General features: G+C 37.8%; 1 protein-coding gene across 1 annotated transcript in view; it reads right to left on the bottom strand.

Moving 5' to 3' along the window:
* Nucleotides 1–12,543, bottom strand: part of LOC136032257 (maternal embryonic leucine zipper kinase-like) — a 126,818-nt gene that overhangs the window by 66,206 nt on the left and 48,069 nt on the right. Inside the window, exon 10 of the mRNA XM_065712502.1 lies at nt 7,124–7,196. Coding sequence (XP_065568574.1) covers nt 7,124–7,196 — 73 coding nt within the window. The remainder of the gene's footprint in view (nt 1–7,123; nt 7,197–12,543) is intronic.

A 12,543-nucleotide genomic window follows, 5' to 3' on the forward strand; every position in this document is an offset into this window, starting at 1 on the left:
ACATTGTGGGGATTTGGAGGGGGAAATCTTGGAAAAACACTTGGAATGTAGGAATCGGGATGAAGCTTGGTGGATAGAATAAACAAATGTCATTGATACGTGATTGACAGAATCGTACTGGATTCGCTCTCTTTGGGGGAGTTGGGGGGAGGGGTTCAGTGATTTGGCGAGTTCGGTGCTTCTGGACGTGCTAGGGCGATGAAAATTGGTAGGCGTGTCAGGGAGCTGCACAATTTGACTTGATAAAGTCGTTTTCCCAGATTCGACCATCTGGGGGGCAAAAGGGAGAGGAAAAATTAGAAAAAATTAGGTATTTATAACTTACGAGTGGGTGATCGGATCTTAATGAATTTTGATATTTAGAAGGACTTTGTGGCTCAGAGCTCTTATTTTAAATCTTTACCGGCATTAAGCCTCTTATTTTCCTTTTTAAATCAATCTATTGATTCATAGAATTTTGTTAGAGCTCATACCATATGATCTCTTGGCTCTTAGCTCTTCTCGCTTCGTCACAAGTGCCATATGAGCTCTTAGCTCTTGTTTTTTCCTTTTTTTTTTGTAAATTACAAAGTACTATCAATTTGTTTACTCAGCACATATATCTTCTGTAGTTTTCTTTCAAATATTTGGTGGTTAAACAGAACAATTTCAATGATCAACCAAAGCCCAGGATGGCAACGGTTCGGCCAGAAAAATTGCAAGAAAAACTATTATTTTCCAATCACTCAAAAGAAACGTAATGTTTCCTAATATATACAGATTACCCATCTAGCTATTCTATAGATATGAATTTTGAGAGCAAGACTCGAAAAGAAATGAAATTCTTACATGCACTGTAAAGAAGTCCGTGAGGACAGGGGGTTCGGATCCTGGTGTCGCTGGTTATTTGGTTTGGAAGGGAGTCAGTAGGCATGACTCAGTAAGCTTAGGCAAAGTCGATCCAGTTCTAAATGGGTACCTGGAGAAACCTGGGAAAGGTAAATAGAAAGTTTTACACAAGCCCGGTATGGCTGGCCCCAACCCCCCATTGCACTTACCCATGAAACGGAGATTAGTACTGCCGATAGGGACTGTAGATTCCAATTCCGTATTCTTTACCTTACCCAAAGAAATTTACTTGTACTGCGAGCCTTTTTTGGTATCCTATAGTTCGTCAACGATTGAGCTCCATCTTTGACGGTCTCAGGTCCATTCCCACGTGATTTCAAGCCAGTTCTTGTCCCACCGTTGGCCAAAGCATCAAAATCCCCCTTTGGGTTCAAGGTAAGCTTTGACACAAGCAAGCCATGTTTTGCGCTGTCCGCCTTGGCGTTTCTTCCAGCCAGTGAGAGGCTGTCAGTGGAGGGCTTTTTTGGTCAGTGCCTCAGGTGGTCGGCATTGGATGTGCCTGTTCCAGCGCAAAGGGCTTTTTTTAATAACTGACCCGATGTCAAGCCCCTAGGAGCAAGATCGACAGAGATATGCGTTGCTCATTCTGTCGGTTAGTCTGATACCGTGGATCCTCCGAAGGCAAGAAGGGTGAAAGAATTTCAAATCATCCACCTCTGATGCTTTCAGCACCCCAGACTTGTGTCCGCATAGGAGACCCGACCTGACGAATGCCTCGTAGATACAGATCTTTGTTTGCAGCTGGATTTAACACTTCCGTCACAAACAAGAGTTGATTTAAGCAAACACTTTTGCCACGGGTGCAATTCGAGTTCGGAATTTGTCCGAGCTGCTTCCTTCACCGAAAATCAGGGATCCTAGTTACTTGAGTTCTTCCACCACCTCAATTACTGATTTGCTGGAATACTGAATTTCAGACCCATAGATTGGGCGGTGATTGCCACGTACATAATTATTTCCTGGGCTTCTGTGATGGTCCCAGACAAGAGACCAATGTCGTCTAGGTAATCTCTACTGCTTAGGTTAAAATCAGGGCTAACGTGCGCGTCACAAAAGCCTGATATTGCCCTGGACATTATCCAGTTAGCGACGAAGTTGAAAGGTACGGTTGAGAGAACGCATCCCTGTCTTACACAGTGCTCTATGAGGAACATCGTGGAGATCTCTCAATTACCCTGGATTTTTGGGCGTGTATTATTGTAATACGCTTTTATCAGTCTCACCAGCTTGTCCGGAACTCCGTTTTCGGTTAGTCACCCAGATGCCACTTCTTAGGACTAAGTAAAATGTCATTATGAAGTCTATACACACCCCAAATCGTGAACTACTGGTGTTTTGCTCTGTGTTCAAAGATTTGCCTGAGCGTAAATAGCTGGTCAACGCATCCCATTCCTGGTCAGAAAACAGCTTGGTTGTGTCTGGTTCTTGTGTTGCAGTGGGGACTAAGCCGGCTAAGGAGGAACATAGATAAAAGTTTAGATACAATGCACACCAGGGAAATTATATAATTTTGCATTGGGTGACATTTCCCTTCTTGAAGAAGAGCTGGATTATTAAGTCACACAACTCTTGGGAGAATCGTGCTTCTTTCCAGATCTTAACGATTATGGCGTGGGCCTTCTCTATAAGCACATGACCTCCTCCAATAAAGAGCTCTGCAGGTATCGCATCGGGTCCCGGTGCTTTATGCCTTTTTAACTTCTTTATATCAGATATTAACGGAGCAATAGGCGGTCAACTCCAGGGGTGTTAGTCCAAGGAGAGGCTGCACTTGGGATATCAAAGGAGGGTTTAATAGATTCTCAAGGTATTCTTTCCAGCGGTCTATCACTTGGTCTTTTACAGTAATGAGTCCGCCACTCTTATCCTGTACTGATTTTATGTTAACTTTTCTCTCAGCTCCTTTCGCATCTTTAAGAAGCTGGTGTAACTCTCGGGTGTCAAAATTTGAACCGACATCTTCCATTTCGTCAGCAATATTGCCACAGAAGAGCTGTTTATCCTTTCGTGCCGATCGTTGCATTTTCTTCGGAGCTTCAATGAAGCTACCAGCTTCATCGTTTTGTGCGATATCTATCTCTTACGTTGCCGCTTTTGGTGGCCTAGAGTGGCTTCGGTGGATAATTCAATTATATCATGAAAGATCTGCCACTCGTCTTCGATGCTCGTGAACTCTTCCACCTCGAGTGCAGAGAAGCGATTAGACATTTGGATCCTAAAATCTTCCTTTACATATAGGTCCTTGAGCTTGGATATACCTAGCCGTCGGAGTGGCTCTGTTTCCTGCCTCATAGACAGGCGAGAGCTCATCGAAAGCTTTAGGAGGCTCTGATTAGACTCATTTTTAGACCCAATACTTGCCCCTCTGTAGGTCAAGCAATTTGAGATGGTGAATTTCCAGTGTCTGGATATGAAGATATAATCATGTTGAGCCCTTGCTCTTCCGTCTCTGTACCTCCATGTAATTACGAAGGTTTGTGCCTAAGCCAAGTGTTCGCTATCGTCAGATTGTTCAGCAATGAAAACTGTAGCAGCCGGGTACCTCGGTGGAATATTGTTCTGAAGCCAAAGAGGCTAATTGCAGTCTCTTCAGAGGTCATTCTCGGGTCTATTCTCGCGTTGACATCCCAAGTGATGAGCAGGACATCTCTCTTTGGAGCTTTCTGTAGAGTTGCGTTTAGTGAGTTGTAGAGGATATAAGCATGGGACTTCTTGGCTGATGAGGAGGCTCACTCCGCTGAGTTCAGAACCCTTCATGGAGCCTGAGGCGAGAAACTGAGAGCGAGATTCAGTGTCTTGAGTTCTCATTTCTCGAGAGCCGATGACATCGTTAATATATGTCTCAGTCAAACAGAGAATGTCAAGTCTATAACGAAAAGCTTCGCCAGCAATAAATCACTGGGTTGTCGAGCATTTCATAGAGAATATGTTCCAGCACCCTACACTGAGGGATTGTCCTTTGGTCAGGATAGGGTCGGATCGCTTAATTTTCGAAGAGGGTGGCGAATCCCCCAACACATATCCTGTCGGGAATGCCGTAATATAGATCTTAAAGGTAGTGTTGGCTCGGTTAATTTTCGATGGTGGTGCCGTATCCACCGACGCATCGGGTGCCGGAAATACCGTAGAACGGTGAGTCTCTTTTTCGTGGACTTCTTCATTGGATGTTTCTAAGGAATACGTTTGACCCAAGTTCCCCAGGCCATGGGTACCCTCTATGGCTGTTCGCAGACGCGGATAAGATTAGACGATCACACAAGAAGTCCACCTCTACGCCATTTTGAGGCCGCGCAAGCAGGATTTCTCTTTGGAGTATAGGGATGGAGACCTGGGCATATGGCAGTGCAGGGATCCATTACCATCCCAGGTCATCAGAGCAGCCTCCGTCATTTAAACCCAACTCAACTTGTAAGGAACATTCGTATGTTATAGGCTTACATGAAAGTAGGGGAGAAACGTGATGATTCACCCTAACAAACATGATGATTCGTAGTACGTATCTCACGTTGCTGTTCTAAAAAATAGTGTTTGGAGAGTGGGACTTAGTCCAGAGGAGGTAAAAATTGTGCTTTGTAGAAGAATGTTGATTTGGCAGAGGGACGGGGTGCAGACAGCGGTAGTATATCAACGCTTTGCTTTCATCAAACTGCTGGAAAAGCAATGATAGCCACCCAAAATTTTCTATGATATTTAGTTTTTGTTTAATATCATAGCGACTAAAATGTTACTATATGTGATATGTAATTACTAGCAAACTCTTTTAATTTTTTTTTACGATAAGCACATATCTTTTACTACAAAATCAAGCTTAGATACATCGTTTCTGAACACCGATGTAACCAAGCAAAGAGAGTAAAATATAAGCCGCACAGTAGATGATACGTCAGCATGCACTCATTCCGAGAGATAATCTATGGCTGTGAATTTGGATAATACAGTAGAACCAGCTACTGATATACAATCAATTTTAATGGGTCCAAATTTGACATTTCAACAGTTAGTGACAATAGCAAGAAATAGCAAAATACTTTGCAGTCACACTTCAAGCACCAATTATGCTGATCAACTCCTTCACTGTTCAAAGTATACGAATTTTCCGATGGCAGTCAATGAACCTGTTTTTGCTGATACTAAGTATCATTTAGCTGCAGAAGAATAGCCAAAATAAACGATAACCGTTTATATCTAGTATATCTCTTACCGAGCCCCAGTTGTAAGTTCCTATAAAAAAAGGGATGGTGCCGAATGTAATCTTTATCATCATCATCGTCATGAAGTGAAGATAATTATCTTCACTATAGCCGTGGTTTAATCTGCGTCAAGCACGTCTACTGTTCTAGTTTTAATAGGGCACATTTCCGCATGCAGTCCTGGCTTATCAAGTAAATTTAGATCAATTCAACTTTTACTCCAAACCTCTAAAATCTAATCTGGAAGAAAAGTTGTTGTATCGGATTAACGACGCTTCTTGACTACTAAGGTCCCTGCAGTGCGTTCCTGCAGCATGATTCGATCTCTGGGTCCCGTATTACCAAGCTAAGGTCAAACCCACTGCGCCACCACAGGACTAAGCCATCTGGAAGAACAGAATTGTGGATGTTACAGAATTCAAAAAAGAACTTTCTTTTTTTGGGTTTCTTTTCATACCTTTTTTTTACAGCTTTTTTACAGCTTGTCAAAAAATTTTTACTTAATACATTGTGTTTTGTTAATTATAAAAGGCAATAGAAATAGCAGTTTCCTTTATAGCTTGGGTTGTAGCTATAAGCAGTTGTAAACTTTCGAATGTAAGTCTTAGAGCGGGAAACAAGCCACGTAATTTTTATGCACTGTAGGTCGGTTTTATCTTGCAATCTATATTGGATTCTAAAAGCCTAAGTGGGACGCGGGTTTATGGAATTTAAGATGCTTTTGTCTCGTGGAAATGGGTATCACAAAAACTAGGTTTATAATACCAGAAAGTAGAATCTGTTTCTAAGAACCCTGGCAACCATTTATACATGGAGTTCTAACGGGCTTAAAGCTAGTTCCCGTCTTTTCTTAATCTAGTCAAGTGCTTGTCTTATATTTGCTTTGTATATTAAAACACATAGTTTATAGAAAGAATACTCTTGTAGCATCTCCTTTTACGAGAACCCTTAGCTCTGAAAGATTCGGCTTCACGCTTACCAGTAGACGCATACTAACATTAGACGTTATTCAACGTAAACCCAGACATTACCAGAAAGTTAGTTAGACGTATACACAGTAAAGAAGGAAAAACGGAAAAAATACGTGCTTCCCGTGCGAAAAAAGGAATTTTCCTGGTTGTTCAAGCCTGGGTACTGTATGATTTTTTAACAAGGTTTTTGGCCATAGCGATTTCAATGATGTACTTTTTATTTTGATCCAATTTGATATCAAAATAACTAATTTTGGGGTGTTACTATTGGCTGATGTTAGTACTTAACTAGCTTGTTGCTACCACTAGTGATCTTTGATTTAGTGATTTTGCTCCTCAACGTGTATTCAATGTCACATTTATCTATTGGCCGAGGTTTGTTCTTTACTAGCTCGCAGCTACCACTAGTGATTTTGTTCCTCAATGTGTATTCAATTTCCCATTTGTCTATTGGCCGAGGTACGTCCTTTATTAGATCGCAGCTACCTCGATTACTTATTATGTGATCGTTTTGAAAAAGCTAAAAATAATCTAACATAAATCCAGAAAGGTATACCATTAAAAAAGAATAGGCAATATTCATTTATTGGGGACGGAGACGGAATCTTTAAAACTCCAACAGAAGCCACATAATGTTACAATTTTAAGGACAGGTGGAAAAAACTATTAAGATTGTTAAGATTCCTGGTAATTTGATGTCAGGATATCCTCTATTTATAGAATACACAAGCCGAGAGATAGATCTGGTGATGCATTTAAAAAGGGCATTTTCACTCAGCGCCGTTTCTGAAGGGCTAGGAAACGCACATTTTGTGATTTTTTTTCCTCAACTTGTGTATAGAATCCAGCTAAACATTCAAGAAACAAGCTTTAGAGACTAACATCGCTTGTTCCTCAATCTTAATAATACGAAAAAAAGAAAAGGAAAAAAGGAAGAGTGTTGTTCGTTTACCAGAGGATTCGAACTCGTCAAAGACACTCTTGACTTGGACCTTTGATGACAAGCAATAGTCTGAATAAACAAAATAGCGAAACAATATTAACGAAGATTACAAAATCTCTTTCGAAACTTACCTTTTCAAAGGGGTTTTGCAAAGATCATCAAGAACGCTATCCATAGACCGTGACGGAGATAATTTCACAAACTCTAAAATCAAGGACAAAATCAGAAAAAAGAAACTGAAAAATTAATTAAAAAATAATCTAAAAACAAAGCATAATTATATATGCCTTGCATATTATTTTGAAGAGTTTAGCAAATTGATTTATCGGTAAAGTTTTCAATTAAAAAAGAAAGAAAATACATTTCAAATTCACAAGTCACTATCCTTGTTCAAAAATACCGTATTTCCGAAATCTCGGATGTGGCCATTCACTACGTTCTAGACTACTTCTGGCAACTTTGTGTGAAAACAAAACAAAAATCTACTGCCGTCTAATTTTCTTGCTTCTAATTGCTAACTTAACCTGGCAAGTGCCATTCATTAATTAATGATTTAATAAATAACTTCTGATGATAATGAGGTTATTGTTTTACTGCTGATGATGAACACTGTAAATGTGTTCGAAATATCCAGTTAAACAATTTTATATCTATTCACTGTCAATAAAAAGGTTCCATCCCTATTCTGAACTGTTTTACTTTCGTAATGGATTCAAACAATGTAAGTTTACGATTAACTAAAAACTCGCCACAATACTAAACCACTTAAAACCAACACTGACGAACACTTTTTTTCATTATCCCACCCAACATTGGCCACCCCTCAGCAGCTTCCCAAAGATTCTAAATCACTTTATAGTATAAAGTTTATAGCTTGCAAATATAGTATTATCATATATTGGGCGGTGCCGAAATCTGTTAACAATTAAGTTCGCAGCTTTTTTTGACGTGAAAGATTACCAAGACAAAAAAAAAAAAAAAAAAAAAAAAAAAAAAAAAGACTGTGGATCGTCAGTTTAATTGATATATACTGATATTTATTCCGTAAAGTTTTGATAATTTTCTCTTTGAAAGTAAGAAAAGTGAAAACATTTAAAACGTATTTTGTTTTCAGTAACGTGGAAATAATGTTCTGGTCTTGAGAAGGCATCGGGGTGATCAGCCCTACTCATGTTAATTTTTGCTTGTTTTGAGTTTGACTCAGCTATTTATTGTAATTTCTGTTCGTTTTGAGTTTCATTTATTCATTGATAGTGACTTGTGGTAGTTTTACGCTTGGAAGATTATTTGACTTTATTTCTATTCATTCTTGGCTTAATGGAGCTCTTTACTTTCCTTTGCAAAAACTTGTTTCGAGGAAAAAAGTTTTTAAAATTAATTTCTGTTCGTTTTTTATTGACATAGTCCTTTTCATGGGAAAAAAAATAAGATTTTTAATCTTTTCAGTTTTCTTTTTTTATAAGAATCCATAGTATGGGTTGCTATTTGTATGCTGGAGGCACTTTTTCAACAAATTTTAGTCCTTACAGAAACCACTATTTTTCAATTTAATTTTAGAGCTCCTGAACTTCACCTTAAAAATAAAACTTAATTAAAAGATTCTATATATACTCTTTGACAAGCTGGATACACCCACAATCTTTTTATTTATTTAAATTGTATGAGCAGAAGTAGACAGGGAGTGAGTAGGTTGGGTTAGTCCCTTGCCCCCTCCCCATGAAAATACTGGAGCTACTCCCCTGCAGGAAAGTTATTGGATTCGGGGAGTTTTTCCCGACTCCAGTGGGCTAAGCAATATTCTCTATTCTGACTCCAAAGACTTAACTCCGAAAATGCTGAAGACAGGACAGTTAAGACCTATTCACAATGAGCTGTAAACGATTCCGAAATTTGGCCAGCACTAATTTGAGCCCAAGAGAATATTAATACTCTCCATTTCTCTAAGAAAATGGAGTAAAAACCTACTGAAAAAACAGATTGGCTCAAATTAGTACTTGCTAGTACTGCAACTAGTACTGCAGAAGTAGACAGAGAGTGAGGATAGGTTAGGTCAGGTCCCTGCATTTAGGTTATAATGTGCTTGCTGCAGTTTCCGATGATTTCAGAAATATTTATTGTAAAACTGATTTCCCTAGGTTATATGTTCTAACCATGAGCGACTTGTGCAATTCACAGCCCTTGCGGCGGGCACTACGGAGGGGAGGGGGGGGGGGTTCAACCCCGGATGCATTGTTTTTTGACTATTTTGAATAAAACAGCAATCTCAAAATTTGGATCGGATGCATTAATAGGGAAAAGGGTGAGGAGGGAGGTTGCCCTCCAATTACATTTATTATCTTAAAAAGGGCAATGGAAATTTAGATTTCCAATTGAACACGTCCCATTGAACGGAAGTACCATACTTCCCATAAAAACATTGTATCTCAACAATGGGCGACTTGCACAACTTACAGCCTTTGCTCCAGGGGATGGAAGGAGGGTTGTCAACCCCGGAGGCATGGTTATTTAATCTTTGGACTATTTTTGAAAAAAGGGCTGGCTCAAAATTTTGATCGGATACGTTTGGGGAAAAACAGTGGTGGTTGGTTACCCTCCAATCAATTTCAATTCTTAAATCACAAGAGCTTTTAATTTGTAATTGAATGAGCATACTCCAAAATTTATAAGACCACTTCTTCCATATGAAGTGCCTTTGGGAGAAAAAAAATATTGAGCCCTTAAGGCTGTTTACTATAGGCATCACTATAACATTATCTCTGATTTGAAACAGGTGAGCAGAACTTGTAATTTCATTGCTAACGAACTGACAAAATTATCCAGGTGGAATATGGGGGATTTGTCCATGGAGAGGGGGTACGCCGAGACAACAGTGACCTTTGAGAAGAAATGTGAACTGCACATCGAGAATTTTGCCATAAGTTGCTCTTTTGTACAAATACATTTCACACCAAAGAAGCAACGTCAACTAAATCAAGAAACTAAAAAATATATGGGAAATATATAACTTGGGCTATATATTTGCATATTAGAGGATGGAAGATGAGGGTAGAGCAAAGCAAAGCGCTTTTTTAAAAATGATATAGGTATGATTTTAGGATTTTTAAAAGTTGCTTTTAGTATTAAAGCAAACAAGTAAAACAAAAATTAAAGCAAGCAACAAAATAAATTAAAAAGTACACGAAGTAAAACGAATTGAAACAAAGAATAAATGAAGTAAAACAAAAGAAAAACAAGTAACAATATTATCAGTTATAAGCTTGTAAACCATTTAACACATACATTTGGGCTTAAGTTGAAACTAGCCCTTTTCATGAAAATTTGTTCTATTATGGATCCATTACAACTAACGGAGGGCTCAGTTTAGCCACTTCAGTTATTTATTGACAGAACGATATAGAGCGAATTTTACTGAATAAATAAGAAACAAATACATAATCATAGCACAAGACAATTTTTTTATATACACCCAGACATTTCTTCTTTAGCACCCTATATCAAAAATTTTCCCAAATTTTCGTCCCGTCATATTCAAATTGTTACTTGTCGATTATTGGAAACACACCGAAAAAGTTGAGTTAGGTTAATCCTAATGAAAAATAACAAAACATAATGATAAAATAATACTTTAGAAACAACACTATAGAAACCTCACCTAATCCAACCTAACGTAACCTAACCTACCCCCCCCCCGTAATGTGCGAATATATAGCCCAAATTATACAAGTCCAATGCATCCTGTGTAAGTCCAATGCATTGTATTATCCATCACTTGCTTTGTAGCCATAAAACTAGTTTTCTGAAATGTATCCTAAGCGTAATTCTTGAATGTGTTTCCAATAACCGACAAGTACCTTCAAAACTTTCAAATAAAAGTTGTTATTTTATTATTGTCCCCCACCCCTAAGAAAAACCCTTGTAAACACTTGATTTCCACACCTCACCACGTAAAACAATCTAAAATGTTTATACCAAGTTCAGCGCACAGATCCCTTTTATAATAGAAGATGTTACGGTTTATTTGTTGACAATTTAAACCTGATTTTCTCAGCTGAAGTATCACCCACGCTTGATGCTTTTGTCAATTTTAAAAAAATTTTTAGCCTTTTTTCCTCTTTTAAACTTTGATTATCGCTATTTTCTCTGGTGATAACAAAGCAGACGAAATGCGAGTGTGAATAAAAGCAACAATATATCAAACAACAATTGTCCAAATCACAAAAGTATGTTTTCCTTAACCTTGTCGACGCTGTTTTTACCAATCTCGATCAGATACAAATCTTTGCAATATCTTATATCCTTTGTACTGCTGAATCATCAAAATCTGCATTAGGATTACAGCTTCACAAAATTAAGTAGAATAAATAAAATATAAACAAACTTCATCTGGCAAAGCAGATTCCAATGACATTTTCAAATGCTTACCCTCTATGTAAAATTCTTTGAGCAGATTGCTCATTGTGTTGACAAATGTTGATCATCAGGTTTTTTTTTAGCTACATTGTTCGAAAACTTCTCCCAGGAGACCATGATAATACTCATTGACTAATGAGGCACTAAAACGATTCACTTTTAACCTATTCATCTTCTATAACAATAGAGTCCGTATGACTTAGCCAAAAATGATTTTGTAGATCTTAACTTTGCGAAAATTGAATCCTTGGTAAAATGAATTGACGAAGTTAAGGTTAAAACGCTTATTATGAAGGTGACTTAGACTACTTTAGATACTTCTTATTTATTGCTTTATAATTTGGTTTGTGTCTATTGTTTCCAATATCCTAAAATACATTGTTTTGTAATATCACACCCCTTCACAGAGACGGGGGGAGAGTCTTGGAGATTCTTCTTAAGAACTCTCTTCCTGTTCAAAGATGAAAAATGATATTCTAAACTGACACTGTTCATATTTTTACCCCACTCCTCCGACGAAAATTCTGCTAATTTTGCCGATTACCTTAACATACTTTCTCTAAGCTATTTTTTTTTTTACCTAAAAATCGGTTTTTTACCATCTCCTCAACTTTAAAAAAACAGAAGCAACATATAAAGCTTGTAATTTATAAATAAATTTTTCAATCAATCCCGTTGAAGGTGAAAAATCGTATCCTAAACTGAAATTGTTCATATTTTTACCCCTCTCTTCCAATGAAAAATCTGCGGATTTTGTCGATTACCTTACCATACTTTCTCTAACTTCAGACATGTTTTTTTTTTTTTTTCAAAAATCGGTTTTCTAGCACCTCCTCAACCTTAAAAAAATAAAGTAAGATATAAAACTTGTTATTTGTAAATAATTTTGCCAATTGAATGTACGCCTGCTGAAAGATGAAAAACGATTTCCTAAACTGAAACTGTTCATATTTTTACCCCACTCCTCCGATACAAAATCTGATGATTTCGCCGATTACCTTAACATACTTTCTCTAATTTCAGTTATGGTTTTTTACCAAAAATCGGTTATCTAGCAGCTCCTCAACTTTAAAAAATTGAAGTGACATATAAAGCTTATAATTCATAAATAATTTTGTCATTTATGTATCCCTGTTGAAAA

Source organism: Artemia franciscana, chromosome 10 (genome assembly GCF_032884065.1).
Source record: "Artemia franciscana chromosome 10, ASM3288406v1, whole genome shotgun sequence".
Taxonomy (NCBI): domain Eukaryota; kingdom Metazoa; phylum Arthropoda; class Branchiopoda; order Anostraca; family Artemiidae; genus Artemia; species Artemia franciscana.